Genomic DNA, 22,757 nt, shown 5'->3' on the forward strand with positions numbered 1-22,757 from the left:
AAACACACGGACAAAGTTGGCAAAAACTGACTTGTGAAGGAATTTGATGTGTATTCACTATTCAAAAAAAAGTTTACATGGGCCACATGTTGTTTATCTATAAATCAAGTAAGATGTTCTCACTAATATAGTCAAACAAACCTCTCTCTCTCTCTCTCTCTCTCTCTCTCTGTGTGTGTGTGTGCAGGTTAAGGACGTCATGAAGGATGTGATGTCCAGTCTTCAGCAGACCAACAGTGAGAAGATTTTGCTGAGCTGGGTGAGAAACTGCACCCGTAACTACAACAACGTCAATGTGCTCAACTTCACCACCAGCTGGGCAGACGGCCTGGCCTTTAATGCCATCTTACACCACTTCAGGTAATACACACACACACACACTCATAGTAGTTTAGACTGCTGTCAGCGCGGTCTCTAGGGAAAGGCTATGGAGCGTATAGATTGGGTCAGAGGTCAAGAGAGTTTGTGTTCATAAGCTGTTCGGTCTGTTTGGGTTGATCATGTCAGACATGAGCCTGAAACACACACACATGCACACACACAGTAGTGTGTCTGAGCCTTTTATTTTGAATTCTGCTTAAAACACAAATGTATCATCACATGAAACGGTTGAGAACAACATGAAACTGATCTCAGAGATTGAACCTGAATTTATTATCAGAAAAATGCTTGTGATTCTCAGAGGATTTTATACATGTTTGCACATTCGGATGTTTGTAATCACAAAATTCTTTATTAATATATGTAAGCAATGTGAAATGTTTGTGGATGAAGGGATTGAGAACAAGTTGGGAGGCCCAAGTGTAATCACAGACCTTTTCCACATTTTCTGCTGTGGTTTTGTTGGAAAATCTGTGTAATAGGTTTAAATAAATAAAAGTGTGTTAAACACAGATTAGTACTACACTCTTATTGGCAGCTAAAAGCGTTATCAGATTAGCAAATATTTTAACCAAACACGCAAGAGAAGTAGGATGTTTAACTACGAATTATGGAAGTTTCAAGTTTGCAAACAGACTGTAGATTCAGGTGGACCTGCTTGTACGTCTTCAAGCACTTCTTGACCTGTGAGCTTCATCCAGAATCTGGTTGTCAGTCCTGAATGCAGTTCTGTTCACACACAGTTCAGTTTCGAAAGAGCATAAAAGCTGCATTGTTATCAAAGTTACTACCTACTATTTAGAAGTGAGTATTAAGTTGCTAGCGGCCGCCGAGTCTAGACATTGAACACTGTTTCACATGTCACCAGAAATCGCCAGCTGTCATTGACGGTGAATGGCTTCAGGTTCATGTGTGAACTCTAGTGCTAATCCCAGGTATGAATTCTGTTCCAGGCCTCATGGGTTCAGTTGGGAGAAAGTGATTCATCTAAGCCCAGTAGAGAGGCTGGACCACGCTTTCGCATTCGCCAAAGATCAGCTCAACATTGAGAGACTACTGGATCCAGAAGGTAATGAACATCTAACTATAAACTTTTCATTATTCGGCAGATGCTCACAGGTGAAATTCAGTCATTTAAATAGATATCCATGTAATCAGAAATTTCACATCAGGGCAAAGGATATTCCCACAAAGATTTCACAAAGTTGGTCACGTAGATTTGCTGCATTCCTTTTGCTGCATTGCTACACTTATTTACATTGGACAATATGCACAATTTGGGAAAAAAAAAACATCATTTTTTTCTATTTTTCTGATAAAAATAACAATTGTGTTTTATAATGAGATTGTTATTTTTTTTTTTTAATTCTTGGTTTGCTGTGTTTGTTTGTTGGGCTGCACAATTTGGCCACAATTTTGTTGTTATATATCAATATGGTTATAAAAAAGTAAATTATAATAGTTATTATAATAATAATATCAGACAGTAATATCAGATTCAGCCCCTGACGCCAAATCCTTGCCAGAAGATATAAGTCTTCTATCAGCCTGAGCGTTTGACTGAAAAAGCCAGGGAAGAAGCAGGACACGAAGTTTATTACCTTAGTTGAATGTTTCAATGCTCTGACTTCATCTGACCAGTACAATTCCAACAAGTGTTATTAAACCAAGGGAAAAACTATGGAAAATTACTGCTTCACAACATTGTTTAGTGACAAAAACCTTAAAATGGAGACATTCTCTGATCTCCTACTCGTGAAGACAACCGTTCCTTCAAACCACACAATCAGAAGATTAAAAAACAATAGCAAGCATCGCTATTGTTATATTTTAATATATTATAACTGTAATACAATACTAAAATTTATGGCTGTCTTAATTTTGCCACGTTCAAAAGTTAAACCATCAAACATTTATTTTGTTGGGAAACCACCGGGAGCCATTAAACCTTCTCTTTTGTTTGAGAAGTGCTTCTCATTACAAGTTTGTGAAGATGGTTTGATGCATGTTGAGTTCCCAAATGCATGTGATAGCGGCGTATCATGAGCTGCTCACATGTAAGAAACACACGGCGCATATATTTATTTGATTAAATCACAGCATTTGCAGGTAGATAATCACACTAAGCCATATCTAAGGACAATCAACCTTTTACGCCTACAAAATTTTGCCGAAATTTACATTTAGGCTACAGAATCTTTAAAGTGCTTGACCATCATCTTCAGCTTACTTAATGTTGGCCTTATTTGGAGATCTTGTCATAGTTTGCTATTTAAGTTTGCCTGAAGCGGGAATCTGAGTTGAACCAATGAAAAAATACCAGTCAACAAACCCAGGACATTCCAGAGCCCAGGTCCTGAGACTAATCATCTGGACTTGATTGGATTACATGGCTTTTCCTGAACACAAGTTCACATGAGCCTTAACTAATCAGAGGGGCCTCGTAGAGCAACTCCATAAACACACACACACCCTTATTCATACTCATACTCACTGTCTCTCTGTGTTTCTCAGATGTGGCGGTGCAGTTGCCAGATAAGAAGTCCATCATCATGTATGTGACCTCACTCTTCGCTGTGTTTCCCAATGACATCACATTGGATGACATCAGAGAGGTGGAGACGCTGCCCAGGCGCTATAAGGTGGAGCACGATGAGGAACATGCTGTAAGTGCGCTGGTTACCCAAACACATGTATGCTTACTTAGGGCAGAAGGTCAATTAACCATTTCCCTGACAGCACATGTACATCACAGAGACGTCTATTTGATGTCTGCATTTACATCAGCAAGATGTATTTTAAATATTGTTTGCTCATCTGCAGTATGTCTCCTACATGTTTTCTGTCAGATGATAAATAGACATTTAGAAAATGTGTATGATTTAGAGTGTATGTAAAACAGCTTTTTCTAAGATGTTTATCAGATGTTTGTACACAACAGATGTCTTCCAGATGAAGCGCTCTTTAACTTTATCTTGGAGATGTACCTGTGCTATCTGGGTTGAGACTGATTTTGTATCATGTGCCCAAATAGTCGTAATTGAGAAAAGGTTCTGGTTCAGTTCTTGAGCATTTTGGTACTTCTGAAGAAGTATTTAAGCATCTCTTGTGGTTTGCAGTCGCTTTTAAGGGTTTCAATCAGAGTCGATTGGTGAAAAGGTTTGTTCGTGCCAAGAAGGATAACTATATTAGCGTCCACACCAACAGATAACATTGTTTATTATAAGCCCAGTTTTCTCATCTGCTGCTTTTAATTCTCAAGCTCTTTAAAATCAGGTGGATCCTTATTGGCTGTCAAAGTTTTTATCGTTCATCAGCTGGAAAAATCGCTCTGAAAGTAATTCCAGTGATATTGTTTCTCTGTGCTTTGCATTGCTCACGAATGCAAATCACACAGGAAACTTCAAAATAGATTTCAGTAGAGCATGTGTTAGCATGTTGCTAAGCTAACACTGTGATGCTCAAATAAGCATAAAAATACACAGCGAACACAAATATTTGCTGAAATACTGCATTTGTAATTAGACTGAACTATTTTTAAGCTATAATATGGGGTTTTTAATCAATTATGTTCATAATTGACATTTCTCTCATTTTGTCTGCCATCTTGAATTCATTTTTCATTTAGCTGGTCTCACAGCATTCTGATATCACCTTCTCTGTGAAGGATACATGCCAATGCTGCTTTAGAATTTGGCCAAAAGACAATTTTGTATCTTTGCTTCAGTAACGAGGCTACTAAAATGCTGCCTACATAGTCATCTCACTAGGTTTTGGAACAGAGTGATGATGTTATTACTGCTCATTTAACATATTTATAACAAAAAATGCAGAAACAGAGTGTCTATCAACTGAAAGCTGACGTGAACAGACATGGAATACATTGTTAATTATATTGAGGCTCTTTTATTTTGATGTGTTGCATTCCGATGCTTGTACAACCACAAAGACCTTCATGCATTTGTCTAATGACTCTGTGTTTATAAACTCAGGCTAATATTGAGGGTCCTGATGGCACATGGAAGTATGAGTTTTAAAAGATGGGTTCAGCTGTTCACATCATAATGATGTGTTATACACAGAGGAGTTGGAGATATATTTAGCACAGCCACTTGCTTATTCAGCTCAGTGTTAACGCTAGAGGAAATCTTCTCAACTTAATACAGTTATAGGTGCGTCTTTTCATCAAATATATGTAAGTGCACAATGGGATTTCTTGCTCAGAAAATTCACAAGATGCAAATAAATGCAATGGCAGTTGAAAAGAGGTTGTTGTTTTTCGGGTGATGTTTGATGAGGAACTGCCTGTGGAAAATGGGCATCACACTCTAGTGCCAAAAACTAACTCTACTTCTACCAGTTTCCTTTTCTCGCTCTCGCTCTCGCTCTCTCTCTCTCTCTCTCTCTCTCTCTCTCTCTCTCTCTCTCTCTCTCGTGTGCACTCTTTCTTCCCCTCTGCCTTCTGCTTTCACTGGGTAGAGTGAGTCACACAGTTGTCCTGCATATATATATTGTGCTATACTGTACTGTAAAATGCGGTCAGAGAAGGGTGGAAATAGTGCTCACTCAGATACTTCTGCATGGTTTTCTTTACTAACATAGCTGTATACAAGTACAAGTCCATGTAGGAAATGTACCATGGGAATATCATGCTTATATGGACATTTATCATGGTAATGTCATGTTTTTTGACGTGTACCATGGTAATATCATACTTTTATAAACATTTATCATGGTAATACCATGTTTTAGGAAATGTACCATGGTAATATCATACTTTTATGGACATTTATCATGGTAATACCATCTTTTAGGACATGTACCATGGTAATATCATGCTTATATGGACATTTACCATGGTAATGTCATGTTTTAGGACATGTACCATGGTATTATCATGCCTTTTATGTACATTTATCATGGTAATTCCATGTTTTAGGAAATGTATCATGGTAATATTATGCTTTTGTGGATGTTTATCATGGTAATACCATACTTTTATGGACATTTATCATTTATGGACTTTTTTTGACATGAGGCCATAATTATACCACATCACATCAGTATATTTACCTTGGAGTACTATGCAAATACTATAGTACATGCGTATGATAATCTCCAATGGTACAGTCATGGTATCATAGCATTGTGCTGAAATTCATTTAACATAGTATTTACATGATACTCCAAGGTATTTTCAAAGCTACCATGTAACTACTATGGTCCATGTCCAAAAAACATGGTAGCACTATGGTGTACTTTTTCATGCTTTTGTGTGATATTACAATAACATGGTCAAAACTTGGTCACATGCAACTGGATTTGTATGTGACATGATCTTTGATCTTTTGACCTTTTGACTCCTTCAGTATGGTTAGAAAAGCATCCCAGGATGCACCTCATGATGTTGTGCACAGATATGCTCAAATAACATGTTTTGGTCACACAATTCATATACTTCCTTTTGTTATTTTAAAATTTGATGACTTATCCACAATGTTAAAAATAGTAATAAAGGATGAGTCAGTGTGTGCAAAATTTTGATCTGTAGTGTGTGTCAAAGTACCGTGGTATTACCTCTGATACCATTACTGTACTATGGTACAGTCAAAGAGAGTACATTAGTTTTGGGTAGTTAAAACCATGTTGTCGCCCTTCACAGAAACACGGTGAACCTGAAGCTTTTTTATTTTAATCAAAATTTAAATTGTAATCTCATTTTGTCAGGAAAAATTGCAATTAGATTTTTAATAACCAAAATTAGCTGCTTGTCTGGCCACTCAAACTCATGTGTTTGCTTCAGAATGACACTATGTGGAGAAAGTTCTGTGGATCTCTGAAGTCAACTGATGAATGAATCATGATGGATTTTCAATCTGAGGCTCTTTAATGTTACAATACGCTTAAACCAAGACCATATTCACATATTCGCCTTATTACCACTCGCATAGTTTGACACAAGTCTGTTTGTAATGGTAATTCAGGGGATTCACACCCACAGTTAAATGCGACAGTCACTCCCAGAACTTTGCATATATGCTTGACAATAATCATTCATCTAGTATAATCAAAATCGGAACAATCATTAAATTCCTTACAGTCCCGGATGGGGCGTGATTTACTGCTGAGCATGTCTCTGTATCTGTGCAGGGTTGATATAAGCATCTGCTGGGATGCTCCAGGGTATTTGGGTGGTTCTGCCTTTGCCAGGCCACAAATGTTTCAGTGCTGCTTATTCCAGCTTTGCTTCACCACCCTCCATGCACACACTGCCTTACAGCCGATCAGAAAGAACACAGTCTTATCCAGCATGTGGGATGAAGTTGGGAATTCCAGCGAAATATTTTCATCAGATGACCTTTTCTTCCAGATGAGGGCTGTTCTCTGTGCATTTATTCAAGGAACAAAGCCTTGTTTGTGGACTCAATTGCTACTATTACAAACAGCCCTAAATTAAGTTCAAGTTACTGTTCTTTTACCAGCAGAAAAGTACCAAAAATAAACCATGTTTTTGACATCTATCATGACAATGCCATGCTTTTTCTCTACTTACACCATGGTAACACCATATTTTTTTGTCTTCTACTATGCCAATGTCATGTGTTTTGGATATGATACCATGTTTTTTGACATCTGCCATGACAATGCCTTTTACTAATACCATTAATAATACCATCTTTTTGTACTCTAGCAGTACCAAGTTTTTGACATCTATCATCTTGTTTTATTTGCACCATGGCAATTGCACAATGTTTTTTGTACTCCATTGTTCTCGGGTGTGGTGCCGTTTGATTCCCCATTGTCAGACTTCAGATCAGATGGGTTCATTACCTGATTCGGTCTCTTTTATTATACAGCACAATGGCATTCACACCATGAAGAAAAACCTGCTACTATTACCTTCAGACTCACAATTCCCGCTCGATTAGTGTTTCACTCTTATCAATGAGCTGGGACATTTCTGGCTTGGGTGTGCTGAGGAATGTAGGTCGCCGCTTTTAGAAAAGCTGTCAGTTTTTAGGGCGTGGGACATAAACATCTGAGAATGTGGGTAATATCACATGACCGGCCCTGTTAGGCTGTTTAGTCAGCTGAGAACACGTGCCAATAGCAGTATTGTCTGGCTCTAAAGGTCCTGCGAATGGCTGAGAGTTAGTGCAGTACTGCTTGTTTTGATTGTGCGGTTCAGACTCTTGAACTTCAGTAATGACTTTTCCCATAAGTCATTCTCTTGTGCGTGTTTCATGGTAACATTGTAAACCATCTCACAACAGATGCTGAAGTGAATCTCAGTAAACAAGTCCAGGACAAAATTCACATCCCAGAAAACCCCCACCCCCCAAAAAAGAAGCATTAAATTGATCAAAAGTGACAGTAAAGACATTTTATAATGTTACAAAAGATGTACATTTTAAATAAATGCTGTTCTTTTGAACTTTTCAATGAAGAATCCTGAAATGTCGTCCATCTTAAGAAGTTTTTACATTTGCAGAAAAGTTCCTTATTGATGCTTTGTGTGCGTGGGGGCATGTTTTAGCACATTCAAGGACATGACCCTGTTTCTACCTATTAAGATGCTTTTTGGTTGATCGGATCACAAGTGGACGACACTAAATACAGGTGTAAACGGGGTGTAAAACATTTTGAGCTTGTCCACTTTTGACCACTTCCAGAGGTAGCTGAAAACACATTCGACCAGATTGTTTTCATAGTGTAGAAACTCATGTGGTCGAATGTGTTCAAACAGACACTAAAGACCGTCTACTCTCTGTCTACTGTCCTAATGTGTAAGCATTATAGGAAACATGCTAGTCAGACGGGGTTTAAACTTTGTCGGCTGAAGACCCAAGTTTGGTTTGAAGATGAAAAATGTACAAAGCACAATGTTCTCTCATCACTCCTGACTTCTAACACACACTCACAGCGTTCAGCTGGTCTTGTGGCTGTCAGAGCAGAAACGAACGCTGATGCTGTCCGTATGTTTTTCCGTCATCTCCGGTCGTATTCATATGTAAATTGTGTAAGCTTATTTTGTCCATTAGATCGTAAGATCTGAAAAAAAAAAACCCTACATTTACCCACCCATAGACCCTCCCCTCGAAGAAATCAGGACAGAAGTGGTTGAAAGTGGACAAAAGAGACCAGGTGTAAACAGGAATGTGTCTCCCTTATCTGCTTGTGATCCGATCGATCAAAACGCATCTTAATAGGTGGAAAACAGGGCCTGTGATGTATAAAGCTTTAGGCTGATGTCATTATTCCTTTAAAGTCTCCTTCACTACAGCTTTCAGAATTCATTAATGCCTTTGCATGTTCAGATATGGGACCTAACATCATTTACACATATCATCGGTTATTGTGTGTCTCTTAACCTCCTGTCACAGTGTTTGAACGTGTTACACATGAATGCAAACACATTCAGTAAGTCACACAAAGGCAGATGTGGAAACTTTAATGGAAAAATCAATCCTCCACTTTTACATTCTTAATTACTTATGTTATTTAACATTCTGATGAGCACTAATGAATGTCTGTTCCTGTGCAGGGATTGGCTGGAGAGCCAGAGGAGATGAGCAGCACACGGGCAGAGACGCCCAGCACACTGACGGAGGTGGAGATGGAGGTGAATCTCGACACGTATCAGATGACTCTGGAAGAGGTGCTCACCTGGCTGCTGTCGGCCGAAGACACACTGCACATGCAAGACGACGTGTCCGATGATGTAGAGGAGGTCAAAGAGCAGTTCCACACGCATGAGGTATATGTGCTGGACACAGGAAGCATCTGCTCACATCAGAGCTTAGGCAGATATAAAGTCCAGTGAATAATGATTTAAATTGTTAGTTTCCCAGGATTATTACTGAATTATTACAAAATTGGCATTATAACATGGTTATTTAACGATATAAAAAAAAAAAAAATAATAATAATATTGATACACATACTTTATTGTTATCAATTCTCATCTTCAGCAGCATTGATACACTGATACCAGCTTCACTTTTTCACGCTCTTCTCTCCGACAGCGAGTTAACGCACAGCGCAGTGTTTTTAATTAAGTGATTATATAGTTAATTAATTAAGTGATTATATAGTTATTCCAACATTTTTGTGGACAGATGATTACAACATTTCTCTAAATTTGTAATGAAGCAATTGTTCACCTGTTTCACAGAAACTTAAGACTTCCCTACAGTTTCCCATCAAAATAAAAGCTCAAAGTTTAATTATTGCAAGTAAATTATTATTGTTATAATTACTATTAGGAAATATTCATTTTATTTTTTTATTTTACACTGCAGTTGTTTTACAATAGTAAAATATTTCTGTCTTTAAAATAAAAATAAGAATAATATTAATAGCTTACTATTATTATTTTTATATAATCCCAGCCAATAGAATTTTGGTAACACTTTACAACAAGGTAAAGGTAAGGTAAATAAGGCAATTCATTAGTTAACATTAGGTAACTGCTTTAGTTAACATGAACTAAGAATGAACAATAATTCTACAGCATTTATTAATCTTAGTCAATGTTAGTTTCACTAATACATTATTAAAATCAAGGGTTGCATTTGTTAACATTAATGCGTTAATGTATTTTAACTTTGGTTACAGTTATTTATGAAAAGACATAATGCGTCTTAATGTACACTATGAATACCTTGCATTATACAGTCAAACCAAAAATTATTCAGACATTTTTGATATTTTTGATATATTTTTACTAGTGGGTGCAGGACACTATAGTTCATTTATGTAAGTGAGGATACCAAAATAAAGGAAACTGTGACATATTATACCCAAAAATTCTTCATACAGTGGACTACCAGTAAAACTGATGATAATTTGGGACCAAAAATTAATCAGACACTTTGACCTGACCATGTTTTGCTTAAGTGTTCTGACATAATTAAGATAATTTTTTTCTGACACAGTTTAACTCTGAGATCTTGTCATATTTTATTACTATTTTTAACTATAGTGAATAAACTGTAATAATGAATGAAATGTTCAAGGTGTCTGAACAAATTTAGGTTTGACTGTATATATAGGCTTAAAGTGAAGTTCCCGAAAATTCATTGATTATGGTCAAATGTAAATTAACCTGATTTTAAAATTTTATTCTCTTAATGTTGTAGCAGTTTTTCCCTGTGTTAGCAAAAATGGTATGGAATATATCAATATTGTTCAAGGTATTACATTGAGGTTAGAAATTCCAGTATTGTGACAACACTTCTGTGGTGATATAAAATACCGTTATGAAGATTTTGGTCATCCCGCGCACTCCTCTGACTCTTCAGCAGACGTCTTCAAATGCTCTCAGAGAACATGATCCCAACATGCCAGGAATGTGAAGAATTCTGTGAGGCAGGGAGACCTTTGACAGACAGCAGAGCCAGTGCACATAAACTTACTCCTGAATGATGGAGAGAGAGAGTGAGCTTCACATTCCTCTCTGAAAGTGAACACCAGTATGAGGCATTGATGCAAAAACAAAAGCAAGGCAAATACGGGAAAGCTGTGCAGATCTTTTGAGTTTGTCCCTGCACTATGGTCCCCACTTTAACCATCAAATACTAACTTAATGTACAGAACGTTTGTTGCCTCTTTTTTTTTTTTTTTTTTTTGCTGTATTGAGAAAGTGTTGTTTTTACACTGTCAAACAATCATGTCACGATTGCTGTGTTGCTAGTAGTTTGATTTGGCTCTGTTTGTTCTGATGTTGTAATGGCCGTTATTGTCACGATTTCAACTAGGACTCAGATAACTGCCAGGTCTGATAGAAAAACCAAATTCAAAGGTCCCCATTTTTGTTAAAATTGTAATAAATGATTAAATTGTTAATAAAATTAATTCTTATTTAATTAGACCATTAAAACAGTTTTCAAAATTGAAATGGAAAAAATTGTGAAAAAATGAAACAGACATTTATAAAACATTAAATAAAACAAGTTAAAGGTATAAATTAACATTAATGTATTCATAAATTATCACTGAACAATAGTCTATCTATAAATGCATGTCAACATAGATTAATAAATGCTGTAAAAATTTGTCATTATTTGTTCATACATTAAGCATTAACTAATGTTAAACTCATTAAGAAGTGCCTAAAACACGCTTAACCATGGTAAAGTCTCTATAAATCTCTCCCTTTTTGCTATAATGAACTTTCAAAAGGTGATCATCACCACAGCTGCTCATTAAATGACTCCAAAACTTCCCTTCCTGTTTAAGTCTTTTGTGAAGAAGGTTTGCATTCGCCCTGGTGACCGATGTATCTTCTTGCCCTCAGGCCTTTATGATGGAGTTGACGGCCCACCAGAGCAGCGTGGGTAATGTGCTACAGGCGGGAAACCAGCTGATCGCTCAAGGCAATCTGAGTGAGGAAGAGGAGGATGAGATCCGAGAACAAATGTCACTGCTCAACTCCCGCTGGGAAAACCTGCGGGTCGCCAGCATGGACCGCCAGTCCAGGTACGGACACACACATTCCTGTCGAGCTCTTCTGTTTGAGGAGAGTGATTTAATGTGACCTCTCTCTCCTCCATCTTCAGACTTCATGAGGTTCTGATGGACCTTCAGCAACAGCAGCTCCAGCAGCTCTCTGATTGGCTGACACTGACGGAGGGGCGGATCCGTAAAATGGAGACAGAGCCAATAGCGGGAGACATGGAGGGATATCGGGCCCAGATAGAGCAGCACAAAGTAAGGGACACATTTGATTTCTCTAATTAATGTAAGACTGGGTATCGACAACTATGTCACGGTGTGTCATGATACGGTGCGTTGCAAATAGTGGTAGTTACATATCAGCCTGTTTATGACTTTTTTTTTTTTTTTTTTTAATTACCGGTATCGGCCGATGAGTTTTTTCATTTACTTCATGTGTCTTTTATTTTGACAGCACATGGGACTTTTATTTTGAAACAGAGCACACCAGCATCTGAGCTCTTATTCTTCATCTTCATTAGTTTCTGTTTAACAGATCTGTGTAATAAATTATTATTAGACAGAGCTGTTAAACAAAGAAAGTAAACGGTATATGAAAAACTATTATTCTGTTATTAGTAATATAAAGGTAAATGCTATAATAATTTCTTATCTACGGTCAGCATTCAGCAAATAATGATTTATTTCTAATTTAGTAAATATTATTTAAAAAAAAAAAAGTAAAAAAAAAAAAAAAGTGATATCATAAATGTGACCCTGGACCACAAAACCAGTCATAAGTCGCACGAGTATAATGTAGCAATAGCCAACAATACATTGTATGGGTCAAAATTATCGATTTTTCTGAAGATATTTTGTAAATTTCCTACTGTAAATATATCAAAAATGTATTTCTGTGAGTGGATATACATTGCTAAGCACTTCATTTGTACAACTTTAAAGGCGATTTTCTCAATATTTAGATTTTTTTTGCACCCTCAGATTCCAGATTTTCAAATAGTTGCATCTCGGCCAAATATTGTCATATCCCAACTAACCATACATCAATGGAAAGCTTATTTTTTCAGCTTTCAGGTGATGCATAAATCTCAATTTTGTGGTCCAGGGTCCATGGGCTTTATATCGGCCATCAGTCACCGTGCTCTCTAAGATATCGACATTTGCAGTGGTCATCAAAAAGTCTATATTGGTCGACCGCTAGTTGCAATGCATTACAAAATGATAACTTAATCACAATGAACCTTACGACTATGATTAATTTTCAATCTTTGTCCATCAAACAATGACGACGCTTATCTAATCATTCGCTGACGTACCTAATGACTTTGAAATGACTTAAAATGCATCGCATTTATCGTCAAGACAGAAAGCACATATGAGCTAATTAAACAATAATATTTGTGTTAATTGCAGTGACAATAAATGAAGAACTCGCTATTTGTATATAGCCTATTAATATTAACACTGTTGAGACTACAACAAATTAAATATGAATTAACTTTTAAACTAATAGTTTGATTTGTAAGTACTTTATTACTGTACACTTATTATAAAGTGTTACCAAAACGGATTGTAGAAAAAGATTATTGGAAACATTAAAAGACAATTATGAGACTCTCCTTAAATAGCAACCTCTGAGCAATAAAACTTTGCTTAGGAGACCTGAGTAGTTAATGAATGACTTGCATGTGTGTGCATAACCTGTTCGCAAATAAAAGGTTTCTCTTTCTGATGTCCGTTCTGAATTTACCATGACTGCTGAAAGGAGAGAGATTGAGTTGTGAGAAGAATGAATAAGCAAATCAGCACACGCCCCAGTGAACGAGGGGCAAACACGACCTCGACATGTTTGTTCAGCTAGAGAATGAAGAACACACACACGTTCGCTCCCACACACATGCTTATATTTAGGAGCCTCACAGCCTCACAGTCTCATAGGAAGGGTACCACATCACCCAAATGCTTCCACACTATATATGGAGACATGCACATGCACACTTTTATTCTTGGTACAGAACCTCGAGTCAAAAATGTCATATCCACACTATATTCCCCTTTTTTCAATGGGAATACAATAAGTTGTATTATGGAAGATTATATTATTTAACATATTATTTATATGCATTTATCTATATGCATTATTTATATGCATCTGAAAATGAACAATGTAAATGAACAATGTAAATAAAAACAGGTATGCTTTAGACCCTAACCATTGACTTTTTTTTTTTTCACTGCACTATGTCCTCAGGTGTTGCAAAATGATCTGGAGGTGGAGCAGGTAAAGGTGAACTCTCTTACACACATGGTTGTGGTCGTGGACGAGAACAGTGGGGAGAGCGCCACTGCTGCCCTGGAGGACCAACTGCAGGTAGTGGACAACATGCAGGATAAAATGCAGCCTCTTTTTTTTGTTGTGTTAGAATTACTGTAACTTTAAGGTGACAGTTTGGAGAGCCAGAGCTGTTATTGTCTTCAGACATAGATTATAAATAAATCATTAGTTTTTATGACACAACTTTTTGAGTGTCATTTGGTGTTTCTTCAGCACTAATTTTCATGTACCAGTAGTGAAACAAAACACATAACCATACAGAACGCAAACCGTGGTTCAAGGTATTGCTTCAAATTGAAATGTGTTATTTAACAGTACCTGCAGTGTTTGACTAGAGACTAAGGTGAATGATGTGGTTAAATCTGAAAGTGAATGCAGAAAAGATTGACTCTTATAGTACATTTCTTCTTACTAAAGTGCAAAGGTAATCAAACCAAGTTGTTTTCCGCTTCTTCCATGGGTGTACTGATAGTTGAGAATTCATTGGATGCAGTGCAGCAAGAAACTTGGAACTGAACAGATATCTGACACTCCCAGAAGCCATAAAAGTGTGTGAAAAGTCGGAAAGTCAGTGAATAACTTTCTTTTGTTTTTCCATCTGTTCTTCACAGTCACTGGGGGAGCGCTGGGCGGCAGTTTGTCGCTGGACGGAGGAGCGCTGGAACAAACTTGAGGAAATGCAGCTGGTGTGGCAGCGGCTGCTTGATGACCAGGTGAGGCCTAATACCAAAAATCCAAAATTTCACTGTAACAAATCACAAAATTGATAATGAGGCCGATAATGATTATTGATAATTAATGGACTTTATGTAAAATGTTTTGAAGTTTGCAAATTGAAACAAATTTTAAATTGAAATGAATGTCACACAATAATTGTTGTAAAGTTTGAGTACTTAAATATATTTGTTTTTGCCTATTCATACATTAATTTCAATCCAGCAAAAAAACTTGATTTTACTACAGCTGCTGGCCAAAAAATTGTCTGAGGTGTGCCTCAGGGCTCTGTGTTGGGCCCCATTGTGTTCTGCTCTTATCTTGGACTTGGAATGTTCATAGAATGCATTTAAGGGTTAGGTTGCTATTTTTAACAGTTCAGACTTCATTCTGGGAAAGGGTGAGATTAAATTATGACTGTTTATGACCTGCAGATACTATTACCATTGACCCAGTACATCATTAGTGTAGAGTGCACACAATTTTATTCTCCCACTTTATCCGTCTAGCCCACTTTCGTCGGTCTGCAGTTACAGTATAAACTAAAACTGAACTGTGTTGCAGATCAGATGATTTTCTCTATGATATTACGGTAAATTAGTGTTGTTTTATGGTTGTATGTCAAAGTACTGTGTAGGGGTGGGAGACATGATTATTTTCTCTTTTTATTTGGAGCAACATATGAATAATGATGCATTTTTGCTTCGGAAAATCAACTTCTTTTTTTTTTTTCTATTTTGCTTTCAAAGTAATAATCTTCTCATCACTTGACTTATTTAAATGTCTTATTATTTCTATCTTTTTGTCCATTCAGAGTTTGTTTGGGTCATGGCTTGCAGAAAAGGAGAAGGCCTTGAGTGAAATTCAGACCTGTGATTTTAGAGATCCCAGTGAAATAAATGGCAGCGTCCGCAGATTAGCCGTGAGTAGACAAACATGCATAACTTTGTATTTGTAGCTTAGGTTATAAAAAGAATAAACCATTATTCAGCCGAATGTTTTGACCTTTCAACCTATGGCAGAGTCTTAAGGAGGATATGGCCCAGAAGCGGAGGACCCTGAGTGCTCTGTCAGATGCTGGACAGGATGTGATGGTGCTGTTAAACAGTCCAGCCGCAGCTCAGAGGATCGAGACAGACACAGACCAATTGACCCAACGCTGGGACAACCTGGTCCAAAAACTGGAGGACTGTTCCAGCCAGGTCAGATACACCTCTCTCTTGTCTGTATTGTTGCACGTTAGTCTCTTATATAACATTGATTCCAAGTGTCTGTTCTGTTTCCAGGTAACCGAAGCAGTGTCTGTGACCGGGATGTCCCAGATACAGGAGAGGTTTGTCATGGAGACAGTCACAACAGTAACAACACGGATGGAGCAGACCTTCACCAGCAGCGACCGAGAGCTACCACCACCCGCCCCACCAAAAAGACGACATCTAGATACAGACGGCGAGCTCAGGAGACTGTACGACAAACACAAACATGCGTCTTCCCTGACAAAAACCCTAGAAATATTTTTTTTTAACAGTCCCTCCAGGATTTCACACAATCACAGAATTTAATGTAAAATCAAGCAAACTCCACATTAATTTCAGCAACTTGCGTTTTTGTCTTATTTACCCAGGTTTTCGCACACGCACACACACACACACACACTTATATACAAGAGTTTAAAAGGAAAGAAAAGTTACGATATGAGGCAAGACCATTTCAGCGATGGAGAGGTTAATTTTTAATACTTCCAAGTTATCGCTTCAAAACATTCACAACCTTGTCTATTGTCTTTCCAACCTGTTTGCTTTTAAAAGGCGCCAGAGAGATGTAGCAGCACAAGCGATCCAAAACATTGCTTACATTTACCCGTTAAGCATGTGGGACAAATTCTGGAGGTTTATTGATAATAATTAAACTACTATATATAATACTGAATATAGTGTATAATAGTCCTTATAATTAGATTAGATTTAAATAAGCACATTAATTTGTTAAATGTGCACTTAATATTTCAAAAAGTGGAGATTCTGTCATTTTAGGCTGCAATAATTAAAAAAAAAAAATTAGAAAAATATCCTGAAGTTTATTCTGCAATGCACTACATCAAATATCAAATCATATGAGCCAGCAATTATTGTACCTGTTTGACACAGGCTATCTGATTCTGATGTCATTCCAGACAGTGTTTTTGACAATTAAAATGTCACATTTCAAGCATTACAGATTAGCAGCTGTTCAAGCAAGTTTCCATCATGCGGTTGTTCATAATTAGCACATTTGTAAACGTTAGCATAAGCTATACAGTGTTTACACACACTGCTCTGTTGTTCTGCTCAGCTGTAGCACTCCCTCATGTGAACCCCGATGTGATGTGTTTGTGTTTTTTAGAGCTGAAACTGATGTTCCCAAGCTTTTGTCGCGGCTGGCTGCATGGAAATCATCCGCCCGAGCTGCTGGAGACTCGCCTCTCCTGAAGGAAAAACTACAGGTGACATGCTGTGTTGACCCATCCTAACATTTACTTGTTCATATATTTGGCCTACTGAATATGTTTGTTCCGTCTCTGTAGGTTCTGGGGGTGGAGCTTGATGAAAACAAGGGGCCGGTGAAAGAGGTGGTGCAGAAAGGAGAGAAGATGATTGAACAGTTGGAGAAAGGTATGGAATTATTATGGGTGATTTTTTTCAAGTTAAATGATGGTCTTTGTGTTCTCCAACCAATTAAATTCACTCAATCTGTCTTTATAGAAGGTCTGTCTTCAGAGGTGGCCCGTTCTGGCCTGGACTCTGTGCGCAAGGAATGGGAGAGCTGCCAGAAAATGATCCAGGATCTGAGGAAGCGAGTTCAAGTTCTAGAGCAGGTGACGGCGGTTCTATCAGGACTGAAGGCTGTGGATGGAGTGCTGCAGGAACAGGAGAAATGGTTGACCTCCACAAAAGGGTTTAGAGCAAAAGACAACCAGCAGGAACTCCAGACACTCAGAGACGACTGTGAGGTCAGTCAAATTCCAGGCCACTTTATGCAAGATATTGTTCTCAAATCAGGTGTTTACAAGAATTTAACTGTACACTCTTAAAAATAGATTTTTGCACCAGTGGAATAGAATCATTTAGGGTTCATCAGAGATTCTTTATAACCATTTAGTCTTCTTTTGAAGAACATTTAAAAATCTAAAGAACTTTTTTCCACTATACACTCTTAAAAATAAAGGTTCTTTATTGGCATTGATGGTTCTATGAAGAACCTTTAACATCCATGGAACCTTTCCATTCCACAAAAGGTTCTTTATAGTGGAAAAAGGTTCTTACATAGTTAAAATGTGCTTTTTCACAATAAAAATGGTTAACTGTTCACTGAAAGGTTCTTTGGGTAACCCCAAATGGTTCTTCTATGGTAATGCAACCCCTTGTTGAAACTTATTTTTAAGAGAGTAAATTCCATTTTGTGGAATGGAAGGATTCCATGAATGTTAAATGTTCTTCATGGAACCACCCGTGATGCCAATGAAGAAGCTTTACTTTTAAGAGTGAAACATGCTAAAAACAACTCAGAATGCCTGATGTGATTTTCGCAGCGCAACACAGAGTTGTTAACAGAGCAAATGTGTACTGTATTTGTGTTTCAGGCTCGGATAGCAGAGCTGGAAAAGCTTCAGCCGCAGGTGGAAGATCTCTGCGCTCAGACGGAGCATCTGACCGGAGAACCTGGTTCCCCTGATACCATGAGGCCCAGTGTGACGGCGCTGGCATCACGCCACAGCTCAACTATTCAAAAGCTCAAGACATGGCAGCAGGACATCACGACAGGTATACAATGCCAAATTACAGCCCTTACAAAACACACGCATAACATTTAAAGAATGCTGCTCCAGCCTGCAATTTGAGGGAACTTAGGATTGTGAAAATTGGTAGTTCAGCTTTTCTTTCTAAGGTACAAATCAAGGAGAAATTAAATCACTTCTGGAGAAAGAACAGAACATTCCTACAGGAATGCATTTAAAGGGATAGTTCACCCAAAAATGAAAATTTTGAACACAAAAGAAGATATTTTGAAGAAACAGTTGATGGGCTCAATTAACTTCCATAGTATTTTTTTCCCCATACTATGGAAGTCAATGGGGTCCATCAACTGTTTGGTTACCAACATTCTTCAAAATATCTTCTTTTTGTTCAACATAAGGAAGAAACTCATACAGGTTTGGAACAACTTGAGGGTGAGTAAATTATAGAATTTTCATTTTTGTGTGAACTATCCCTTTAAAGGCAATAGTTCAGCTAGCAATGTAATCATTTATTCTCCCTCATATTATTCCAGCTCAGATTACTTTGTTTCTTCAGCCACACACAAAAGGAGAAATTTTGAAGCATGTCCAACTTGCTTTTTCCATACTATAAAATAGACTGTAACTGGATCTGTCAAGCTCCAAAAAAGACAAAATATTACCTCAGAAGTTTATGCAAGTATCTACTTGGGTAGCGTTCAAATTGAAATGGAACATCATCAGTTTCAAACACTCTACATATAACTCCAGCTATTAGCATGTTGCTAAGCTGAGAGCTAAGATGCTAAGTGACCTTCCAGTGTCAGTTATTTCGCTTTACTATCATTCACAACTCCTTTCCTGCGGCCTCATGGGATAGTAAAGTGTCCATCAGATACACTTAAGAATCTTGCCACCAGAATAAGTAGGTCATCCAGGTACTTTGTGTCTACTCTTTTATGAGTACTGTGAATTCGGACACACTACTCGCCTACTACTTATATAGTAGAGAAGAAGGTAAATTCAGATGTAGCCAGTCACCTTTTTTATAAAGTTTACTTTTGCATGTACATTAAATGAACATTCCTGAAATACATTTTTAAGAGTGATTTGAGACTAACTGTATTATATCGTTGTCAGATTTCACTGATGATTTAAAATATATAAAAATAATATATATATATATATATATATATATATATATAAAATATAAATAATATATAATATAAAATATATTTTTTTAGTTCAAGTACTTTTGTAGCTAATCTTGCCTTTGTAGGTACTCTAAGCATAAACAAATACAGCACAGGAATACATAGAAATATAGGGTTTTTATTTATTTTTTTAAACCATTTTCGGTAGCTCAGCTAGGGCTGCGTGATTGATCGTATTTTAATAGTGATCACGTTTTTGCTTCTCTCATTTAGTAAGGCAAAATTAAAATTATCCTAAAAAACTGTTTTTTCATTTGATATTTGCCTTATCTTACATTGGTAACAAGACTCTCGCTTTCTTGCTTGCGGTTGCCAGATGTCAAGAGTTTAAATCAGAGCTTTTCTCTTAAAAAGGTTACATTTTCTGCCCAGTGTTTTGCTTATACTTTCCAAATTGAGAAGCATGTGCACATGCTCTCTGCACTGCAAAATGATCTGAAAACACTGACAAACATGTTGGCAATCTCAATCGCGATATATCTGCTCAAGTGAGCATGTCATACAGCCATTCTGGGTTGTTTCACAAGCCGCTTGTGCTGCTAAATCTGCCATCAAACCATCTCAGACGTGAGTCTCGGGTTTATTGTTTGCAGCTGTGGTTGCTAAATGCACTTTCAATAAGAAAATAGTTCATATAATTTGGAATTATTGGGATTAATATAAGAAATTTCACTGTTTTAGCTTTTCAGAGAAGCTTCTTAAAGTTTTACCAGTTTACATAATGCAGAGAGTATTAATGGATATGATAAATATAATAAATAAACGAGATGAGGTCAGATAAACCCTGTGTATGAGTTGATGTTCTCCTGATTTGTGCTTACATGAAAGTGCAATTATTTTTGTGCAAAAATAAATGTGATTATCAGTTTAATCATAGCCCTAAGAAAGCAATGTCACGCTTGTATTCCCTGATAAAATGTAATCCTTGAATGTTCTGTAAGTCACATTAAAACGTCTGGCTTTCATAGTATAACTGTGATCTTAAAATGCTGCAGCTCATGTGGGCAGTTCATGAGGTTTGGAGCAGATCCACAGAGAGATTGAGGCCCAGTGAGATTTTTACAAGTCCCGGGAATTGAACTGGTGCCAAGATGGACAGTACCTCTCTGTCTCTGTCTCTATTTCTCTTGTTCTCATCCATTTTATTGAAAGACAGAAATGGTGACTTATGCAACAGGTAAATCATTTGTGGAGCCAACAAGAGCCAGGCCGGAGTAAGAGAGAGCAGTCTATTTATGGCTGTAACATCAGTGAGAAAGCTTTTGCACACTGATAAACCTCTGAGAGAGTGTGTGTGTGTGTGTGTGTGTGTTGTGCTTGAAACAGCTCCAAGTAAGAGTACATCAGCGTTTAACCTTAAAGCCTCAGGAAATCTCCACATTTAGCTAGCCTTGGAAATGGGGACATGCCGTAGACTTCTATTGTTTTATCTACAGCTAATCTTATTTACTATATTAAACCAGAATGAAAACAACAACAAAATGTTGCTTTACTTGAAAAATAGTATTTCCTAACTGAGCACATCCCCAAAAGTGACGCTTTGTCAGATTTAGCAAACTTCTGGGGACCATTTTTACCCACAGTATAGCTAAATAAACACACATGCATGTTTACTGCTGCCTGACAATCTGCTGATGTAAAAAATGAATAAATAAATTATTGTTTATTTTATTTATGACTAATTTTTACCCTCAAGGATGTCATCAAAATGAGTTTTTTTGTTTTGTTTTTTTTACATTCCATCTGGGCAATTTTTTTCATCCATTTTGCCCTAAAGTAAATCTGCATAAAAACACAAACATAAACAGTTTAATGTTCGTGGGACAATCGGAAACCTAATGTTCCATGATTTGACTTGTTGACCTTTAACATCTGGGATCCAAGCTAACCACACACACACACACACACACACACACACACACACACTCACACACACACACACACACACACACACACACACACACACACACACACACACACACACACACACAGACACAGACACAGACACAGACACAGACACAAACACACACACACACACACACACAAGTGAGCCACAGGCAGTTATTTTTGTGTCCTCTCTGATATTCCACATCTTAGAAGGGGCCAATTCAAAAACATTATCATAATCACACATGTCAAAATCCAACAGGGAACCCTTTAGTTATGTGTGAGTGTCCAGATGTACAGTATATGCCATCGAGGGGCTGCTGTTTGAGAGCAGATGGCATCACATGTCAACCAGTGTTCCACAGTGTGGCATAGCAACACTCTAGCTACCACCCAAAACATAATTGCACCGACTTGAAACTTTAATCTGAAAACATATAAATCTGGTAGATTTGGAGGTCATACATGTAGCTCATACATTTCTATGGCACAAACACAGAATATTTATAATTAAAAATTAGGGGTGTGACGAGACAGGTAGCTCATGAGACGAGACATGAGATGAGATTTTTGCACGGTAGTTTTAAGAAATCCTCAATGATGAAATACATGACTAGATAAATAGTCTGCAGGTGCATTTGAAATTTCAAGACCTTACATCTGTATGTGAATTAAGAGCTTCTACAACTTTTGACCTCCGAATTGATCTCCTTTCCACAAATTGATCATAGAAATAAAAACAGTATGAATAAAAATGACACAGTTTTCTCTTAGTCTTAATAGGTTATTAAGTGCAAACAATAAATCCAACCATATGCAAACAATAAGAGCAACCATAATCAATATACTTTCAATATTCAAAGTGCAAATAGAGATCAGATTTATTCTTCAAGCATGATACAGAGCTAAGAGATGGTTACAACTACACAGTCCAGCCTAAGGTAGCTTTCATATTGGGAGATATTTTCATGCATCAGGGATGCGGGGTATTGAAATCAAGTTTGAACGCATTTTA

At 37.3% G+C, this 22,757-nt stretch overlaps 1 protein-coding gene across 5 annotated transcripts in view; it reads left to right on the forward strand.

Annotated features, from left to right (window-relative positions):
• utrn (utrophin) overlaps positions 1 to 22,757 on the forward strand; it is a 222,703-nt gene that overhangs the window by 34,634 nt on the left and 165,312 nt on the right. For all 5 annotated transcript variants that reach the window (XM_051880130.1, XM_051880128.1, XM_051880126.1 and 2 more), the window contains 15 exons: positions 188 to 360; positions 1,335 to 1,450; positions 2,896 to 3,047; positions 8,927 to 9,139; positions 11,681 to 11,862; positions 11,943 to 12,093; positions 14,090 to 14,209; positions 14,785 to 14,886; positions 15,702 to 15,809; positions 15,910 to 16,089; positions 16,174 to 16,352; positions 17,270 to 17,369; positions 17,451 to 17,538; positions 17,629 to 17,876; positions 18,507 to 18,687. In XM_051880130.1, coding sequence (XP_051736090.1) covers positions 188 to 360; positions 1,335 to 1,450; positions 2,896 to 3,047; positions 8,927 to 9,139; positions 11,681 to 11,862; positions 11,943 to 12,093; positions 14,090 to 14,209; positions 14,785 to 14,886; positions 15,702 to 15,809; positions 15,910 to 16,089; positions 16,174 to 16,352; positions 17,270 to 17,369; positions 17,451 to 17,538; positions 17,629 to 17,876; positions 18,507 to 18,687 — 2,293 coding nt within the window. The remainder of the gene's footprint in view (positions 1 to 187; positions 361 to 1,334; positions 1,451 to 2,895; positions 3,048 to 8,926; positions 9,140 to 11,680; positions 11,863 to 11,942; positions 12,094 to 14,089; positions 14,210 to 14,784; positions 14,887 to 15,701; positions 15,810 to 15,909; positions 16,090 to 16,173; positions 16,353 to 17,269; positions 17,370 to 17,450; positions 17,539 to 17,628; positions 17,877 to 18,506; positions 18,688 to 22,757) is intronic.

This window comes from Ctenopharyngodon idella, chromosome 22 (assembly GCF_019924925.1).
Source record: "Ctenopharyngodon idella isolate HZGC_01 chromosome 22, HZGC01, whole genome shotgun sequence".
Lineage (NCBI taxonomy): Eukaryota > Metazoa > Chordata > Actinopteri > Cypriniformes > Xenocyprididae > Ctenopharyngodon > Ctenopharyngodon idella.